Raw genomic sequence first — 20,843 nt, 5'->3', positions numbered from 1 at the left:
AAGAACACAACACATAAATTCCTTAGAATATACACTGTGCTGCAGGGATGGCTAAAGAATTTGATAAATATATATTTAAAATACTTTAGTAGTGTCTGGCCAGCTGAATAACTTATGATTTTGTAATGGAGATCCCTTGATAACTGGGTTTGATTCCTGCATTTATACAATTAATTCCTTTCCATTGTCTTGGCACTTTGTTTATTTTTGAGGAATTTTAATCAGGTTAAACAGTACGTCTGAGTTTCAGGGCACTGAATTGATGAGCTGCAGTGGGAGGAGATGGGGCACAATTAACACATCACTGTGGGCTTTGCTGAGGTTGAACTGATGAACCACTTTGGAGCTGGGTGACTTAGAATGTACAGCCCTGGGATTATGCAACACTGAATTAATTAGCTGTGACACCGAGTGGCAGTGATCTGCTGCTAGTTCTGGTCTTGGAAACCCCTGAATTGGTGGAATTTCTGGGCCCCTCACTTCATGACACACATTGAGTGTGGCCAGAGAAGGGAATGGAGCTGGGGAAGGGGCTGGAGCCCCAGGAGTGGCTGAGGGAGCTGGGAAGGGGCTCAGCCTGAAAAGGAGGCTCAGGGGGGACCTTGTGGCTCTGCACAACTCCTGCCAGGAGGGGACAGCCAGGGGGGGTCGGGCTCTGCTGCCAGGGAACAGGGACAGGCCAAGGGGAAACGGCCTCAAGCTGTGCCAGGGGAGGCTCAGCTTGGACAGCAGCAGGAATTTCTGCATGCAAAGGGTGCTCAGGCCTTGGCAGGGGCTGCCCAGGGAGCTTTGGAGTGCCCATCCCTGGAGGTGTCCCAGGAAGGGCTGGAGGTGGCACTCGGTGCTCTGGGCTGGGGACAAGGTGGGCACTGGGCACAGCTGGGACTCCATGGGCTGGGAGGGATTTTCCAGCCTCAGTGACCCTGGGATTCTGTGAATAACACAGCCCTGACAAATTGCTCAGGCACCACACAAGGCTGAATGTCACAAAGCTCAGAAGCTGGGTACCAAATTGTTTTCAGTCATGGTATTATAGGAAATAATTATAGAGAAGTAGGAGCTGGAGGTTTCATCTGTGCAGGGGAAAAGTGAAAGAGCGTTCAGTGTAACTGAGCTTCTGCAGTGATGGTGCCAGGTGATAGCGTGGCAATAATTGAATAAATATATGAGGAAAGTAAATTGAGACGTCCTTTGGAGTATAAGAACATCAAATTGGTAACTTAAACTGGCGATTTCATAGATGATGCTAAATCATGCAAAGTTACATTCTTGTTTTTAGCAGAGTCCAACTCATTAAAGGAGTTACTTTAACTGAAACATCATGACATGAAATTGCTGTGTTGTTTTACTTCATTTGAGTGAAAGGTGATCTAGGTTGGATGATGAGGATGCGTTAAAGAGCTTGGAGTTCTTCTTGAGGATTCTGATGATGCTGAACCCTGAAGGACCTTCAATATTAATGGAGTTTGGACAATGCTCTCTGGCACAGGGTGGGATTTTTGGGGCTGTCCTGTGCAGGGCCAGGAGCTGGACTTGATGCTCCTTGAGGTAAGAATGTAAGGGGTAGGAGGAGCAGAATGATTTGTGTGGAAGCAGAGGGAGCAGCAAAGAGAAAGTGCTGCCTCAATACAGGGACAAAGAGCATTGGAGCAGGATGGACAAGGAGGGACACAGAAAGGCTTTTACCTCTGAGTTCAGCTTGGTCCCAGTTGTAGAACCAAAGCATTGCTGGGCATGTCCAGAGAAGCTGGGGCTGCCCCTGGATCCCTGGAGTTGTCCAAGGCCAGGTTGGACAGGGCTTGGAGCAGCCTGGGACAGTGGAAGGTGTCCCTGCCCATGGCAGAGGTGGGTCTGGATGGGCTTTAAGGTCCCTTCCAACCCAAACCATGCTGGGATTCTGTGATTTCACATTCCTAGAGGTACAAAGATAATGACAGAACCCCATGGCGGCTTTTCTTGTATTTAAAAGGAATTAATTGACTGGATGACAAGGTGGAGATTGGTCACAGGTCATACTCATGGTCTTGGATGTTTCTATGACAGGACCGTGTTAGACACAGTTTTTATCTTTGTCAGAAGATTTGAAAACAAAATCATCCTTCCACTGATTATTTCCATGTTTTATCCAGAGTCAGGTAGAACTGTTTGTCATCTTTGGCACCCTCAGGGCTGGTACAAAGACACTGTCCTGACTCTGCTGAACCCATCTGTGAGCAGGGCTTTGCTCTGGGGGTTGGGGGTAAGGCAACAGTCCTGTCTCCTTTAGTTTTTGCTTTTCTAAACCCAAAAAACCCTTTGGGAATAAAGTGGAAATGGGAGTTTTACGACTAAAATTCTGCAGCTGCTCCACAGTAATTGGGAATGATGATTCCACTGCATTAAATATGATCATGAATTCTGTGTCCCTGTGGTGTTGATGTAACAGTAAAGCAGCCTTATGTTTTTAGTTGCAAAAGTTGGTGCTGGCAGTGCTTTATAAGTTGGCTGCTCTGGCAGCTCCCAAATCCAGGGGTTGTGACAGATGGACTCAACACAAGCAGAGCCTGGAGAGCTGATCCTGCTGCCTCACAGCTCTGGAGGAGCTCGGGACAAACTTCCAATTTCTTTGGGCAGCAAAGCAGTGCATTTTAGAGAGGCTGCACAAAACCTGATCTCCCACTCAGGTCATTATTTGTTAGAAAAGGAGATTTTATATGGATTTAAATCAGACCTTGGGTCTGTTCTGCTCCAAACATGTTGCTGTTTGCTTCTTTTTGCACTCTCTCGAGCAGTGACAGCACATGGTGATCTTCTTCAGGCTTTATGGGCTCATTTGGATCTAAATGCCACTGAAAATATTCAGTGCTGATTCCTACTTGGTTCTGCCAAATGCAGGAATGTGAGCTGGAACCCAGCTGCAGTTCAGCACAGCTCACCTGCCAAAGCACAGAGCCTGCTCCACGCACTTGTAAGGCAAGAGTAAAGCAAAGTGCTCCTAAACCCTGGCAAATTACAATTCTCCCTCCCAGCTGGATTCAGATGAACTTTGGAAAGGTTCTTTGAAATCTGCTGTCACCTCCTGCAGAATTGCTTTTGGAGATGCAGGGATTTATGTGAGAATTATCCATGCCTGAAGAGCAGCTGTATCCATGGCTGGGTTGGAATGTTGCAGAAGGCAAGTGCAGTGCTGCTGGTGAAAGCACTGAGTAAACTCACCTGGGAACACTCAAAGCATCCTTGATGCTGTCCCAGTGTCCAAAAATCATTGCTTTAGTTCAGCTTCATTTCTGCAGCCTGGCAAGAAACTACAGGCTCACGTGGATCTATCACATTTTTAGATGGCGAGACTGGAAAAGAGCTTTCAACAAGGATGTTCAGGAAAAACTTGTGGGAATGAAATGCTAGTATACCCTGGTGACCCAGGAGTTTTTGTTGGACTTGTTTTCTGTGTTACTTATTCATGGTCAACTCATTTTAGGTGTTTCAGAGGTTCCTCAGCTTTGCTTTAGAGCAGATTTCAAGGTGTTTTCACTCCCCTTAAGCAAACCACAGAAGCTGAAAATTCCAAAAGTCTTGGCAGTGATTATTTAGCTGGTTCCTATAAGCTGAGGGTGACTTAGAAGCAGCTGCAGTTCTGTATTTTCTGTGCACTGCAGCTCATTTTCACAGGGCTGGAGGAAAAAGGAACCTTGTAGGAGACTGAGGTACTACTGAAATCAATTTTCTTGGCTCTTTTTGGCCACCTTGGCAGCCTGTGCTGCTTTGGCCAGGGAAAGATGCTTTTAGTTCTTTCACCTGGCCAGCTCCTTGAGCAGCACAGTAATAAGATTTTATATTTGGATTCTGGGAGGTCTCACAAGAATTACCAACAAGGAGTAAATCCTGCTTTCAACTTCTGGAATCCATGAAGAAAAAGAATAACTGGAGCTGGATTCCAGACTTAGAACACCAAAGATGGGAGGTTTTACATACATGGGTGTACAAATTTCCCCTCTAGAAGGTGAATGTGAATACTGACAGCCTGTGATGATCACTGTCCTCACAAAGAGGGTTCACGCCACACCCAGCATTCAGAAAAGCAGTTAAAAATTTGGAATATGAAGGAAAGAGGAGTCTAATGACAGAGTCTAGTCCAGACTTTCTAAGAGTGCACTTCATTGGTGGCCTTTTCCATCAGGCTGGGGGTGCAGGAGTGATAGATTTGGGAGCACCAGAGCCCCTGTGCAGGGAATATTCCTGAAACAAGCAGAGGGAAGGTCCCAATCAGAAAGGGTCTGGCATGACCTTCCCACATGGCACAGCTGCTGCTGAGGGATTTTAGTGAGAATTCCGCTGTGAGGGTAAGGCAACTTCTGTAGCTGGTGGAGAACCCTTTCCTGCAGCCAGCTGTGGAACTGGGTCCAAAGATGGGATAGGGAGGAGCTCACAGATGCCACATTCCACTCCATCTGCTAGAATGAAGGACAGTGCCAGAAAGCAGGCAGGAAGCTGAAATGCAGGTACATATTCACTGGTGACAGTCCTAATGTTGGCCTGTGGATATACACGGTATTTAATTTGCTTTGTGCTTAATGTAATAACTTCCATTTCTCCATTCTCAAAGCATTCACCCTTTGCTAAACAAATCAGCGTTTTGGCAGCTCAGAGAACTGCCAGCAAATTAAACAAATGGCGAGTTGAGCAAATTGCAAGGCAAACTTTGCACAAGGCTCAGCCACCTCACCCAAAATGACACGACGAAAGTGAGCAATATGCAAATGATGTTTAATTTGAATTAGAGAGAACCAGTGCAGGAGAGCCAACACCTGCTCCCACCTGCACAGATAAAATCAGGATCTTCCCTCCAAACAGGGAACAGGTGGGAACACCAAACAGGTGGCAACCAGTTATAGTACTGGTTATAGGCTCAGCAGGGCAAGGGCACTTCCACACATAATCCTGCATTTAATGCCACCTTCTTCCCTGAAGGGTGGAGCTGCAGTGGGAAAGTCTGCCTGGGAAGCTCATTTTCCTACCATAGTTTGGTATTGTAGCCAGAGATATTTAGGATCAGGTTTAAGACAGAGATTTGACAAGTAATGTAATTTCCTTTCCTTTGTTTCCTTTCTTTTTTCCCTTTCTCTCCACACTGAAAAACCCCACAGACTGGCTGAGGCTGAGGGAGCTCAGTGGGCACTGGTGGCACCTCCCTGCTCCAGCAGGGCCATCCCAGAGCACAGGGCACAGCATTGTGTGCACACAGCTCTGCCCCAGCCCCAGGGAGGAGAGCCCCCAGGCTCTGTGCACAATGTGCTCAGGGCTGGGCACTGCCCAGGGAAGAAGTTGTGCCTCCTGTGCAGGGGGAATTGCTGGGCTCAGGCCCTGCCCGTGGCTCTGGTGCCATTGCTGGGCCCCGGAGCAGAGCCTGGGCCCTGCTCTGCCCCTCCCTGCACACAGGGACAGCCAGGCCTGAGGGCCCCTCTCAGCTGGGGCTCCTCTCCAGGCTGAGCAGCCCCAGCTCCCTCAGCCTTTCCTGGGCACCCAGATGCTCCAGGCCCTTGCTCAGCTCCAGCAGCTCCTGGCCCTGCTCTGCTGAGGCTCCAGAGCTGGACACAGCACTCCAGAGGTGCCTCCAGGGCTGCCCACAGGGCCAGGATCCCTCCCTGACCTGCTGCCAATGCTCTCCTGCTGCCCCAGGGTCCCATTGGCCTCCTTGGCCCCAGGACCCTCTGCTGGCCCAGGGACAGCTCGGTGTCCCCCTGGACCCTCTGCTGGCCCAGGGACAGCATTTTAAATATTTGGGGTTTTTTTTCAGATTTCACTTCCATTTATGAAGCCATAATTTGTTTCCCATCAGCTGGACCATCAGATAGGCAGAATATGACTTTGGCCATTTCAGAAATAGTCTGTGGTTTAATGTTTTCCTCTCCTAAACATACAGCTCCTAAGCCTTTTCTAAAGAGCCTGCATTGTACAAGTAGCTCAGATCAGTGGCGCCTGTGCAACACTGAAATTATCCTGGCACTGAAAGGAGCTGGGAAGACCAGCTCAGAAAGGAGGCAATTTATCACTTGCAAATGTGGTTTTAATGAACTGGATATCATAATTTCCAGCAATCTTTCTGGATGATACAATTCTGAAAGAGGGAAGCAGATGTTGGTGGAGATTACTGCACAGTGGAATCTGTTTGGCACCAGGTCCATGGTTTTTGCTGGATGTTTTTCCCCTTGCAGAAGGATGGAGCTGTTTATTGCTCAATGGGCTGGAGCAGAAACTCTTTAATAAAACCAAATTAACAGTGGGGTTTTGAACCTCTCAGGTGAGGCAGTGCTGGTGGAGGTCCCCTGGGCCAGGGTAGGTTTGGGGGGAGAACAGGCTTGGGGATGCTTTCAATTAACACAGGAAATTAATTAAGTGTTGAGGCTGCTGAGCCAGGACTCTGTGTGACCATTTATGAGTTTACAGAGACCAGGACTGAATCAGCTGTTAAGTATTTGCATGGCATTAGGAATAATTAAAATAGATAAAGCAGGGTGCAGAGCTGCTGTTAGTGAGCTCTTTGTGACACCTCTTCATTACCTCTTTGTGACACCTGTGCATATTTAATGGGATCAAAAGCCTCGGAATTAAGGTGTGGTATGGATCCCTAAACAGAGCTGGGGAAGGGGCTGGAGCTCCAGGAGCAGCTGAGGGAGTTGGAAAGGGGCTCAGCCTGGGGAAAAGGAGGCTCAGGGGGGACCTTGTGGCTCTGCACAACTCCTGCCAGGAGGGGACAGCCAGGGGGGATCGGGCTCTGCTGCCAGGGAACAGGGACAGGCCAAGGGGAAACGGCCTCAAGCTGTGCCAGGGGAGGCTCAGCTTGGACAGCAGCAGGAATTTCTGCATGCAAAGGGTGCTCAGGCCTTGGCAGGGGCTGCCCAGGGAGCTTTGGAGTGCCCATCCCTGGAGGTGTCCCAGGAAGGGCTGGAGGTGGCACTCAGTGCTCTGGGCTGGGGACAAGGTGGGCACTGGGCACAGCTGGGACTCCATGGGCTGGGAGGGATTTTCCAGCCTCAGTGACTCTGGGATTATCCAATTTTGGTATTCTATGCTGTCTCAGGGGGTTGTTTTTTGTTTATTATTCCTACGCTCATTTTACATGATCTCCCTGAGTTGTAAATGCATGAATGCCAGGAGATGTTAAAAATTATTACAAAATATTCTCTTTTCCCTTTTCCTTCCCTCTTTTAGGTAATACAGCCAAGGTCTTTATTGAGGTGAAGGATGAAAATGACCATGCACCTGTTTTTTCCAAAAAAATGTACATTGGAGGGGTGTCTGAAGATGCCAGAATGTTTTCTTCTGTGCTTAAAGTGAAGGTAAGGCTGAAGTTTTTTGTAATAACCTTCACTTACAGAGGGAAAATTTGTACTCACTGGTTTGATTTTTTTACAGGAAATTTTGAAATTTGCATCTTCTAAAGCTGCTTGATGATTGATGTAGGCACAAGGATGATTTTGAGTTAAAACCCAGGTTTTGTTTGTACTCAGTTTTAGGTGCTTGTGTCTCATGCCAGTTTGTAGCTCTCATTTTAGCTCCTTAGTATTTAAATATTTGGTTTATGTTCAATGCTAGTTTTCACCTGAAGTTTTTTGTATTTTGGTGCTACCTAGGTTTTAAAGGGGAAATCCAGCAACTTTAGGTTTGCAGTGGGAGAAAAGTGGGCATAAAATTAACCATCTATGGGGTTGTTTTTTTCTGGTTTTTGTTTGTTTTTTTTTTTTTAAGAGAGAAAATTAATGGAAATATAATATACAGACTACAATTCACATCAGATATTAATAGCCAAGAGTAAAAGCTCTTTCTTTTAATAAAACAAATAAATGATGATGTGTTTAGAGCACCAGGAATGGTAAAAGGGTCAGAGCTTAATAAAGTTGTTCCTAGCTGGGGTTTTTTTTGGTTGGTTTCATGAGAGTCCTTCCCAAAATAAGCCCAGAAATGGCAGAGAAGTGGGGAATTGAGAAGCTTCTACTTTGTCAAAATTACGAATCCAAAAATGGTGACAAATCCAAGAATTGTGGCAAATCCATGAACTTTAGAACTCCTGAAGAATCACAAAATTGTTAAGGTTGAAAAAGACTTTTAAGATCATCAAGTCCAACCATCCATCAGCACCACTGTGGTCACCACCAAAAATGTCCCCAAGCACCACTTCCACACATTTTGGGACACTTCCAGGGATGGTGACTCTACCACTGACCTGGTTAATGCTTAACCACCCTTTCTCAGAAGAAATTCTTCCAATTATGCAATCCAAACCTCCTCTGGAACAACTCAAGGCCATTTCTGCTCCTCCTGTCCCTTGACTCATCCCCACCTGGCTTCATCCTCCTTCCAGGGAATTGTAGAGAGCAGATAACAGGACAGAGGCACTGGAGTAAATAAAAAAATCTGGAAGGCAAAGTAATTTAGGGAAAGGAACATTTTTGCTCCATCTGAAAGCAAATGAAACATGATGCACAAATGTCAAAACACATTTGGAGTCATGCCACGAAATATGGACAGCCTGTGAAATCCTTCCTGGTTTTCCAAGAGGATTTCTTAGGCACAGGTATTTGTGTGTCAGTCAGGGGGATAAGAAATGGGTGGAGAAATGCTAATGGAAATTTGGGGGTGACAAGGGGAATCTGCTTTTGCCCTTTAGAAACATTTGACTCAAAACAGGTGATCAGTTCACAAAGGAGGAGCAAAAGAAATGTCAATTATGTGTCTTTAAGCTTTTTCTGTTCCAATCCTCCCTGGTTTTGCTGGCACAAAATGGAATGAGGCCTAAGCCAGGAGTTGGTATTAGTGGATGGCGTTAAACATAATTTTGTGTTTAGTGAAAGTAAAATTAGAAATAATTAAGAAATGCTCTTGTTGCAGAGGATCAGGCTGGAATTTATTGTTGTAGCACTGAGTATTTGCAGCAGTCAGTGCTCATTACCTTTTTTCCTGGCCTTTAGAAAGCAAAAGTAATTGCTCTGTTAGTTAAACACAATCCCCATTCCAGCCTGGTTTAAGAATAATTAATCGAATGAATGTCTCTTCTTGAGGAGTAGAATGAAATGAGAAGCTTTCCAAGTTGAAATTTAGGAGAACATTAATAAAGTACATACAGCGCTTGCACTGTAGAAATTATTCAGGTTTGGATTCCAGGGGGAAATTCAGGTTCTTAGGAGGTGTTTTTAATGCATTTGCTTTCATCTTCTGCATTCATTGACAGTTGCTCAGTTTCTTTCACATCATCTGAGTGATTTTGAGAAGACAGTGATTTTCTCAGTATCTTCTTATTATTGCTGGCACTAACAGCCTTGATGAGCCTCAAACATGGGATATTGGAATCAGAGAATCCCAGAATGGTTTGGGTGGGAGGGGACCTTAAATCCCATCCAGTGCCACTCCCTGCCATGGCAGGGACACCTTCCACCATCCCAGGCTGCTCCAGGCCCTGTCCAACCTGGCCTTGGGCACTGCCAGGGATCCAGGGGCAGCCACAGATTCTCTGGGCACCCTGTGCCAGGGCCTGCCCGCTCTCCCAGGGAACAATTCCTTCCCAAAATCCCATCCATCCCTGCCCTCTGGCAGTGGAAGCCATTCCCTGTGTCCTGTCCCTCCATCCCTTGTCCCCAGTCCCTCTCCAGCTCTCCTGGAGCCCCTTTAGGCTCTGGAAGGCGCTCCAAAGTCTTCGCAGGGCTTCTCTTGTCCAGGCTTGCCAATCCCAACTCTCCCAGCATTTCAAATGAGTCGATGCAAAACTAGAACTTCCAAAAACAACCCAAAATTCCTGTAGTTTAGTTCTTCTTTAACAAGGCATAATAACTTATGGGGATGATTAAGGAGACTGTAGTCTTTAATTATTAATAGAGCAGTTGATGTAGGTCAGTTTTGGATCAATTGGTCACAAATACACCACTGAACACTCAGATGCTTGCCTTTGGTTGCTTCAGCCGTGCTGTACTCTGCCTTGAACAAAATTTCACAAATAATAAAAATAATCAAACACTAAAATTAAAATTAAAAAAAATAGGGAGAGAAGAAAACTAATCCTGAGTCCATAATCTTCCACACAAATTGAATTTAGAAACAAAGAGACCAATAAAATGTTGGGTAAAAACTTCTCTCATCGTCCAAACAGTTGATATGTACCAAGGCCAATCCTATGGAGTTTCTCCCAACTCTCTAAGGTCATTGGGTTTGCTGTCAGCAGCATCCTCTTAAATACATTCATTTGAGTATAAAAGCCTTGTCAAGGAGGATAATGAGCTGCTTTGCTCCAGATTCATAGTAAGATTCCTCTAAGTAGATAAAAAGGATGCTTAAGCTCAGCAGAATACCACAAATCATTCTCCAAAAATCATTTTTAATCAGAATTAATTTGGGGAGTGATAAACCACATAAATTATTCTCTATGGGTCTGATTGGATTATAAGCAGTGGCCTCTGAAACCTGGGAGTTACTGATGCTCCAAAAAAAAAAGGGATAAGTTTAAATAAAATGGCATTTTTTAGCAAAGGATTTGCTCCTGGCTGCTTGAATTCCCCTTCTCTGCAATTCCCATTTTTACCCAGAATTTCCAATGCATTTGAGACCCCATTTCCTTAATTAAAGACCTTTTTGTATTTTTCATTAGGAATATACTAATTAAAACCAGATGTAACATGCATAGCCTCTAATTATGAATTCTGTGCCTTGATCTTTGCTTTGTGTTTCCTTGTGTTAGAATTATTTTGTTTTTCACTGGTATTTTCATGGAACTCCTGTTGTTCCCCCTCAGAATTCCAGCCAAGCTTCCTTAAGCCCCAAATACAATATTTTCAGTCTGCTCCAGGAAACAAACCCACAAAAGAATCTTTAGGGAAATTACCAGCAGGAATTAGCTTTTCCCTATAATGGAATGTTAATAGCTCTTGCTTTTTAAATATTAGCAGTATTAACCTCTGCTTTTCTTCCTTTATTAAATTATTGAATTATTACAGATTTAAATGAAGAAATATCAGAGGTCCTAATTCTAGTGAAGAAAGAGAATTGTCTGAATTCCTGCTCAGTTTATAAAGGTGTTTTTGTCCTGAAAATGTTTGCAGGGAAAGAATCTTGCCTAAATAATGCCAGTGAATCCAAGGCTCTGGAATTGGCTGTATTTGATGGAAATGCTTTGTTTCTTACTTTCATTCCAGCCCTTTCCTATGCTCTTTGCCCCTTTCTGATCAGATTTTTCATGGAACTTTATCCTTTATTCTCTTTGAATATCCTTTATTGAATATTGAATATGCTTGGATATTGAATATGCTTGAATATTGAATATGTTGGAATATCTCAACAGAAGACAGCAAAATAAACCAAAGCCATTTTAGGCTGCAGATTCTGGCCCTGAGGACACACAGGGGAGCAGGAATTCCTCTTTTCTTCACCTCAAAAGCATCTTAGTAATCCCATAATAAGCTAAAAAAATGATAAAAGAAACAGTTAAAATTCCTGGATAGGGAGAGAATACCAAAATTGCTTTTTTTTTTTCACAGATCTGTTATTGACTCTCCAATTTTTTTTTCTATCTGTGCCTATAACCTGTAGATTTCTTTTGATATTTCCTTTTCCTTGGGATGACAAGGGAATCTTCAGCGTGTCAGGTCCTGCAATTCCAGGGATTCCACCTTGGGCACCCAGGAGAGTTTTCAGGATAACATTTGGCTCAACCCTCCTTTGGCTGTTGCACAACTCATGCACAAAACTCAACTGCTTTGCCAGTCACAACCTTTTCTTCCTTAAAATGTGATTTATGGATCCCAGAGTAGGGAGAAAAGATTCTTGGTAGGAGTAAAAATCTCCTCTGAAAGCTCATTGCAGTGACAACATTGCAGCCTCCAGCTGCTGGAACATCTGGCCCCCCAAAAAGCTGTGTGCCCTACTAAGACAAGTATTACAGGAATGCCAGGCATTTTTCCTTCAAAAATCATATTCCTGCTTTTTATGTTGGCTTCCTGAACTTTTTACTCTAAGATCTCTTACTTTCCTATTATTTCCCTGTGGCACATCAGAGATTTCCCTACCCTTTGGGTTTTTTTCCCGTGTAATTGAAGATAATTCCAATTTCTTTGTTATATGAGGGCATTTTGAAGACTGTTGGTCCTGTATGTGCCTTCCTGAGTAAAGGCTCCTACGGGCGCTGGGAGTTGGGGGAGTGTGTCTGGATCATTCCCATCCCATAGAGGAAATCCATGTGTATGGCTTTTACTTCCTCTCTCTCACACACAAAGTTATTCTATCAAGCACTAACTGCTTTTGGCTGAAGAAAAATGACAATAAAATCAATTTTTCCAATTATTTGTTTCAAAACCCAGCTTTGGGAACCCCTCTTGTTCAACACCTTTTCCCATGAGACAGCCTGCCAAAAGCAATCCCTGTTTCCTTTGGCACCTGGGAGGTTTTTAGCCACCACTGGAGGACAAAGTGAGCAATTCCCATTCACCTGGTTTCTTCCTACCTGTGTTTCTCAGAAAATTCCTGGTACTGGGGGTACTGGGAGTGGGCTGGGCAGTGATCAGTATCAGTGATATAGGGATACATAAATTCAAAGCAATATTAATATAAATATCAATATTAATGAATATATTAAAATAACCATTATTATACTATAATGTAGATATATTGATATATTATATGTTGATGTATTATATATGGTATATTTTATGTTAAATATAAATTTAATATGAATATAAATTTTAAAAAAATCAAGGGTACAAATTCCTGAGGCAGCCAGTGGCAAACCAAGGTGAGGAGCAGGAGTTCCAAAGGACTTGAGCCAGATGAGGGTGTAAAAGAGCATGGAAGTGAAGAAATACAGGAAATAAAGGAAAACTGCAATGACTACCCCAAATTTCCAGGCTTAGGTGTCTGTAGAACACCCAGTGAAACCTCCCCTAAAACAGGCCAGTGGCAGCTGTGCCTTCAGAACTGGAAATCTGCAACAAGCTGGAAATTCCTACCGGCAAAAACGGTCTGGTTCTAAAAGCTGCTTTATGTGCTTTATGTGCCAGCTACTAATTGGGAACATTGAAGCTGCCATCTGCTAGGAAGGGAGGAAAAAAACCCTCGGCAGCCCAATCCCAATCCTGCCATTTTCCATGCCCTGTTAGCAGCCCAGGCTTGTGGTTAAGGGTGACCCTGTGAGGCAGGTGGGAAGCATTTCAAATTAAAGACTGCATTTCACTCTGAGCAGCAAATCCAGATTTAGCTCAGGCTGATAATGCTAAAAACTGGGATCATCAATGATTATGCAGCTTCAGGAGTTACTGATAATTTTTATGCTCATCCCAAACATGCCACTGGTGATTTTTGGTGACAGGATCAGAGTGCTGCTGTCACACTGAGTGGGGTTTACCAGCCTCCCTGGGTGTCCTTTGCAGTCACACATTGCCAGAGATTAATTAATTTATGCTTTAAAGGCATCATTTGTTGGGCCTTCTAGCAAAGGATAGAAAAAGAACGGGTTTATCACTGAGAGAACAGAATGCTTTGGGTTGGAAGGGACCTTAAAGCCCATCCAGGGCCACCCCTGCCATGGGCAGGGACACCTTCCACTGTCCCAGGCTGCTCCAAGCCCCAGAGTTCAACCTGACCTTGGGTACTTCCAGGGATGCAGGGGCAGCCACAGCTTCTCTGAGCACCCTGTGCCAGAGCCTGCCCACCCTCTGAGTAAAAATACCCTCAGTGCTTTTGTGCTGGGATCAGGGAGCACCCCAGGATTTGTGCCTCGTCCTCCTCTGTGGGAGGGGATGGGAAAGGGCTGGAGGCAGCAGCAGCAGCAATCCTGACCCAACTCCCTTTGTGTGGGCACACCTACACTCAATCACAGGAGGCTGGAATTTGTCCTGGTAATTCCTGAGATCATCCATATTTATCAGCCCTCAATCACAGCAGGATTTAAGAGACATCTGTATTTCTTGTGCAGAACAAAAGGCAGATATGCTGCTGGAATATTAAGATTAAGTGCAGCTCTTTCTCTTCTTTGACAGTCATAATGCAACTCTTGAGATGTCATAGATCTCTTCCTAATGAAGTGTCAAAAATATTTACCTTCAGGACAAATTACAGGAATAGCAAACATCCTTCCTAGAATTAGAGAAGTTTGGGATGTTCCTGGGAGCAGCTCACAAGCTCTCTCTGCTGGTCCTGCCAAGCCCAGTGTCCTTAGGTTGGATCCAAAGAGCAGAGAAAGGAGGGAATGCAAAAAACTAAGTTAAATATTTGAAGGTGGAATCTGATCATTTTTCCAGCCTGCTTGGCACCTCTTTGCTCATCTCTGGGTGGATGTGGAAAGAACCTGAGTTGTGATGATGCTGAGGCTGCTGATGGCTCTGAGGTGGCACTCAGCTCTCAGAACTGGTGACAATTAACTCGGAGCCTGTCCACCAGCTCGAGGCACCTGAACTCTGCAGGACTTTACAAGCTATGAGCTTCAAATGTCAAAAGGCCTCTTTCACTGCAGTTTAATGCCTTAAACTCAGCTGCAAGACTTAAAACATCTCATTAGTGCTGAGCTCCAGTGCCCTGAGCTTTGTGCAGAAGGCCTGACTTCATTTAATGCCTGTGCCTGCAGCATCAATACTTTAATTTGGATCCAAATTTTGTTTGTTTTTAGTCACACACGTCTCCAGGCGTGAAATGCTGAAGGTGAAATTGATTTCTGGTGTCATTGAAAGCAGTGACTATTAAAAGCCGTAGCTTTTATTGAGAGAGAATTTGCCAATATTAAAAATATGATGGGCTTCTGACCCAGCTGAACCAACCTCATAAATCCATTTTAACAAAGAAATTGGCTTTTTATTGGAAGGGCATCATGCTCCTCTCCAGGACACCTCTAGGGAGCCTTTGGACTTCACTGGGCACTCCATGGGAAACCTGTCTCACTCACAGATGTCCCCAAAGGAGCTGGATCAGACATTGCTCCTGTGGCTGCTGCTGCATCCCTCATGTGCCGTGGGGGGTTACAGGAATTCTGTTTTTCTTCCCCCCACCCCCCTCCAGCTTCATTACTAACATGCAAAGCTAAGTATGGATAAACAAGAGGGTTTGGCCAGGCAGAACTTTTCTGGATTGGTCATGGCTTTATCCTGAGCTGTGTTGTATGAGCTGAACTTGCCCTGGAATCCCAGAGTGGTTTTGGATGGAAGGGACCTTAAAGCCCATCCATTCCAACCCCCTGCCATGGACAGGGGCACCTTCCACCATCCCAGGCTGCCCCAAGCCCCAACATCCAGCCTGGCCTTGGACACTTCCAGGGATCCAGGGGCAGCCACAGCTGCTCTGGGCACCCTGTGCCAGGGTCTGCCCACCCTCCCAGGGAACAATTCCTTCTCAATATCCCATCCACCCCTGCCCTCTGGCAGTGGGAACCCATTCCCTGTGTCCTGGCACTCCAGGTACAGCTGAGGTGCTGCTTTAATTTTTGTCTTTGTTTCTCACCATCCAAACATCAACCTGGTGTTTCTCTCCAGCCAATTCCTTGAGTTCAGGTTGGATATTAGGAATTGTTTCTTCATGAAGGAGTGGCAGAGCATTGGAAGGGGCCTGCCCAGGGAATGGTGGAGCCACCAGCCCAGGAAGTGTTCAAGGAATGAGTGGATGTGGCATTGCACAATGTGGTTTAATGGGCAAGGTGACGATCAAAGGTTGCCTGGGGTGATTTTGGAGATGTTTTCCAACCTTAAAAATTCCATGATTCTATGACACAGCGTGTTTTCACATTCATTTCTTCCTTCAGCAATTTATTTATGTGGAAAGCCAACAATTTTCCTGACTCTCTACCTGTCAAGCTCCCATCTGCTGGCTCTGGGATGTTGTGGGGTTGTATTTCCCCGTGCCAGTTGGAAAGCTGGAATGCTCTGGAAAAGCCCACTGATATCTTTATTTTTTTGACTGAACAGTAAATTTCAGAAAGCTTTTTAACCTTCCCATCTTTCCTAAAATCGCTAATAAAGGAGTTTGAGCTCAGCCAGGAGGCAGCATTCTCAGTTTTAAAAGCCTTAAAAAGAACTACAGAGCTGGAGAACAAAAACAACTTAACACATTTTATATTTATGCTTTTGGTAGTCAAGCCAAATGAAGCTTTGTGAATTGAGAAGAAAACAAAATATTGAGAGAGGGTGGGAATTTAACCACTTGTGTGACCATGACGAGTGACAGCCAGTGTCATTCTAGGAGCTAGTCTTTTGGGCTGTTCTGAATGAAACTTGCTATTATCCATTAAGTGCTGGATGGTTCTGTCTGGGAATCTGGGCTGGTAGGAATGGAGTAGCATGGAGCATACACAGCTTTGAGTACCTGGATCGCTTATTTGGTGCTGGTATTCCCTGAAAAATTATCTGAAAATGAAAAAAAAAAAAAACCAGAAGGGACTATTTCCACCCTCTAGAACTTGTTCAGTGCTGGTGAGGAAACAATTAATGATGATTAATGGCCCCCTGCTGAAGGCCTAATGACCTTGCAGAGATAATTCTCTTTTAGTAGTTGTGGTGTCTCATAAACAGCTCTGCCCTCTGGGACAGGGACAGGACGCCAGGGAACATCTGGAGCTGGGTCAGGCTGGAGATCAGGGAAAGGTTCTTCCCCCATAGGGTGCTGGCACTGCCCAGGCTCCCCAGGGAATGGGCACAGCCCCGAGGCTGCCAGAGCTCCAGGAGCATTTGGACACCACTCCAAGGGTGCAGAGGGTGGGATTGTTGGGGGGTCTGTGCAGGGCCAGGGGTTGGATCAGTGATCCCTGTGAATCCCTTCCAGCTCAGGGTATTCCATGATTGTATGAACTCTTCATGCTGACACAAACCCTTATTATTTTTCATTCTTAAGTCATGGCACAGTATGGATTTTCCATGGATTTTATGTGCACCTTTTCAAAGTTAAGGCTGGTTTTTATTCCAGCATTAGCTTAAGCAACAGGCCTCAGGAGCAGTGCCAATATTTCCATAAAAACCTGCTGATAGATCCTGAAGTATCCCAGATGCTGAGGCCATGACCAAGACTAATGAGTGCTCAGGCATTAATTAGCTCCCACCTTGCTGATCCCTGGAAGGAGCCACGGGAAAGTTCTGTGGGGGTCCTTGGAAACGCTTCCCTCTGGATACAGGTTGAACAGGATCATAAGGAATGGGGCTGGAGAGGCCAGGATGGGGCTACACAGGGTTGGCAGGAGCAGGGAAGGTGGAATAACAATCCTGGGGCTGCCTGGTTGATGCCAGCTCTGCATCCTGATCCAGTTCAGCAATGGTGCCAGGGCAGCTCTGTGTCCTGAGCTGGAGTGCCCAGCAGGTCCCTGGGCACCACTGCAGCAATGCCACTCAATCCTTCCTTATTTTAATAAAAAATTGTTTGATTGCACCAAAAATACCTGGGCTCCATCAGAATATCTCTAATATGAAAGACATTCTTATGCAAGTTTGTGCACAAGTTGCTGAGATGGTTTTTTCTTTGATAATTCCTTTTCAATGAGAATGTGGCAGTGGAGGTTTCTCAGAATTAAGCGGTTCTTAGGTATTGTTGCAGACTTGAAAGTCAACTTATGTTTTTCTACTTTTTAATTTTTCTTTCTTTCTTCTGGAGCAGTTTAATGCCAACAGAGGAGGAAGAAATTGCTGGAAAAGCAAAACTGAGTGCAGCAAAGTTAAATGAAGCATTTAAAGTAGCAGCCATATCTGTGCTCTGGGATCTAATGTTTTAAATGTCAGAGTGGCAGAAATTTGCTGGGCCAAGATGTAACTTTATTTAAAGGACAAGGTTAATGACTCCTTCCATGCATATTTACCTTGTTTGCCTCTGCTTGTTTCGTTTTCCCCATTAGGCTGATGATAAGGACACTGGGAATTACAGTGCCATGCAATACAGGCTCATCATTCCCCCCATCAAGGATGGCAAGGAAGGCTTTGTGATCGAGGCTTACACGGGGCTGATCAAAACTGCCATGCTCTTCAAAAACATGAGGAGATCCTATTTCAAGTTCCAGGTCATTGCCACTGACGATTACGGCAAAGGACTGAGCAGCAAAGCAGAAGTGCTTGTAAGTATCAGCCAGGGATTATTATTATGGAATAATTCCTGAGGAAATTCAAACACTGCGGAAAGTTTAATTCCAGGCAGACCTACAGAAAAGCCATAAAGTGCTTGAGCTTAATTTTTTGAAGGCACTGGAATAAAGCTGTTAGCTTTTTAAACCAAAAGATTTTCTGACATGTTTGAGGGAGTCCAGAGAAGGAACGAGGATGAGCAGAGGGATTGAGCAGCTCTGCTGGGAGGAAAGATTGGGACATCTGGGATTGCTCAAACTGGAGAGAAGAAGCTCTGGGGTGACCTCACTGAGGCGTTCCAGGACCTGAAAAAGCTACAAGAAACATGGAGAGAGACTTTAGACCAGGACCACTACTGCCAGGACAGTGGCGAATGGCTTCCCACTGCCAGAGGGCAGGGATGGATGGGATATTGGGAAGGAATTGTTCCCTGGGAGGGTGGGCAGGCCCTGGCACAGGGTGCCCAGAGCAGCTGTGGCTGCCCCTGGATCCCTGGCAGTGCCTAAGGCCAGGCTGGACAGGGCTTGGAGCAGCCTGGGATGGTGGAGTGTCCCTTCCCATGGCAGGGGTGGCACTGGATGGGCTTTAAGGTCCCTTCCAACCCAAACCATTCCATGATTCTATGATTCTGTGTCCCTGCTGGTCATGTCCAAGTTGTCTTAGTTGCTTAAGTTAAGGAATAATTTTGGGATGAGAATAAACTTTTCAGTCCCTGAGAAAGCAGCATTTCAGAACTGGTACCATCTTTAGGTGTCAGGCTCATTGTTTTGTGCTGTTCAAAGAACATTGACTTAGTCCAGGCACTGAAACCATCCAAGCTAAATTTCCTTAAAGCCTATAAATTTGATGGACTGGCTCAATATTAGCATAATGTGAAAGGGATGGAGTGCATTATCTACTTCATGGGAACAGTGTCAAAGGATACAGATGAGAGCCAGAATCCTTGGTGTGGTGAGTTCTGCAGGAGTTCACCAAGTAAACATAAAAGATGACACTCTCATGCTTGACCTCCCAAAATGATGGGGCATTCTTAGGTAATTTAGGCACTAATGGGACATTAAAATATAGCCAGAAGGAATCGACATTAACATTAGAAAGTGAAAGATGTCTCATTAATTTATAGAGATTTCTTTCTGATGTCTGGCTGAGTGATGAGCAGTGCACCCAGTTGCTTTGAGCAAGGCCTGGAAACTTGGAGGATACAATTCCAGACTGACCCCATCCCACCTAGAACACTGCCACATGGACCTGTTGGAATGAGTCCAGAGGAGGCACCAGGATGAGCAGAGGGATGGAGCAGTTCTGCTGGGAGGAAAGGCTGGGAGAGCTGGGATTGTTCACCTGGAGAGGAGAAGCTTTGGGGTGACCAAATTGTGCCCTTGCAGGGCCTGAGGGAGCTGACAAGAAATACAAAGAGACAATTTTCAAGGGCTGGAGTGCTAGGACACAGGGAATGACTTCCCACTGCCAGAGGGCAGGGATGAATGGGATATTGGGAATTAGGAATTGTTCCCTAGGAGGGTGGGCAGGGCCTGGCACAGGCCACAGAGCAGCTGTGGCTGCCCCTGGATCCCTGGCAATGCCCAAGGCTAGGCTGGACACTGGGGCTTGGAGCAGCCTGGGATAATGGAAGGTGTCCCTGCCCATGGCAGGGGTGGAACAGGATGGACTGAGGTCCCTTCCCCCAGGCCATTCTGGGATTCTCTGATTTTATGCACCAAGTGTGATCCATACACTAAGACCCTTTCCCATGATTTTAACAGGATTTTCCTGCTGTGGGGTCAGGGGCTCAGGCTTTCAGATGTTATTTCTTTCAAAAACAGCTCATAAAATGCACAGAGAACAGAGAAAGTAATTTAATTACTCCCATGCAAATGAATAAGATATGGGGGAAGAAGATAGGACTGCACTGAGAGGAGGTCTGGGGAGAAGAGGCGGGTCATCACCAGAGGGACAATGCTGGGAAGAAGCTGAGCAGAGCAAAGTGTCCTCCAGAGCTGGGACCAGGGTGCTTCCCCAGAGCCTGGCACAGCTCTGGAAGCAGCAGGATCTGCCAAATCCCCTGGTCAAAGGTCTTCACACTGGTGGGGACAATCCATGGGAAGGACACCAGGATGGCTCAAGTCAGACACCTGTGGCTTGACAGTTTGCTTCCATGTGGTGGAGTTTTCCTTCTCAGCATCTGTGAGATGAAAGAGATACAAGAATTACATTTTAAAATGTAATTAGTTTACTGCAAGGAAGCACCTAAAGGTGCTGAGGAAAGGTTGGTAGTGGATATTCACCGTCATTATTTGAGATCATGGATATCATCTTCATGATGTCATAGATCTCAACTTTAATCAAATGTTTGTTGGGGTTTGAGGAGGTTTCAAGGCCCCTCCTCATTCGGGTCCCAGCTACTCCCAGGAATCCATTGGTGCTATATCACAATCAAGAGTCTTTTTAGGCTTTGCCTTGCTGGATTTAAAACTTGGGAAGTGCCTAATGAGCGAAGCTTGGGATCAAAGGGATATCACTCATGGGCTAGAGGTTACCAACAATTTTCTGCTTTGCCTGCCTTTACAAATGGGGATAACAAGCAAGTTAATGTTACCATGGAAACCTCAAATGTTGCTTGATTTTTGTCCAACAGCCTTGGTTTCCTATAACTTGTCATGAATGTGTCTTTATCCCTGGTTTTGTACATGAACAAGTAATGATAATTGTGATTTCTTCCACATTAGAAGAATGACTGCCTTTGTTTTTGGTGTTGCCTTTACGCTGTTTTCAGCTCCTGGGTGCACAGTGATTGCTTGAATTGGCTAA

The 20,843-nt window shown here is 45.3% G+C and overlaps 1 protein-coding gene across 18 annotated transcripts in view; it reads left to right on the top strand.

The window, feature by feature from the left end:
- The window catches only part of PCDH15 (protocadherin related 15), a 332,931-nt gene that overhangs the window by 271,910 nt on the left and 40,178 nt on the right, over positions 1 to 20,843 (top strand). For all 18 annotated transcript variants that reach the window (XM_053948646.1, XM_053948647.1, XM_053948649.1 and 15 more), the window contains 2 exons: positions 7,189 to 7,316; positions 17,813 to 18,028. In XM_053948646.1, the coding sequence (XP_053804621.1) occupies positions 7,189 to 7,316; positions 17,813 to 18,028 (344 nt within the window). The remainder of the gene's footprint in view (positions 1 to 7,188; positions 7,317 to 17,812; positions 18,029 to 20,843) is intronic.

This window comes from Vidua chalybeata, chromosome 8, assembly GCF_026979565.1.
Source record: "Vidua chalybeata isolate OUT-0048 chromosome 8, bVidCha1 merged haplotype, whole genome shotgun sequence".
In the NCBI taxonomy this organism is placed as follows: domain Eukaryota; kingdom Metazoa; phylum Chordata; class Aves; order Passeriformes; family Viduidae; genus Vidua; species Vidua chalybeata.
The sequence above is the reverse complement of the archived record's forward strand: the minus strand, read 5'-3'. Positions and strand labels throughout refer to the sequence as shown.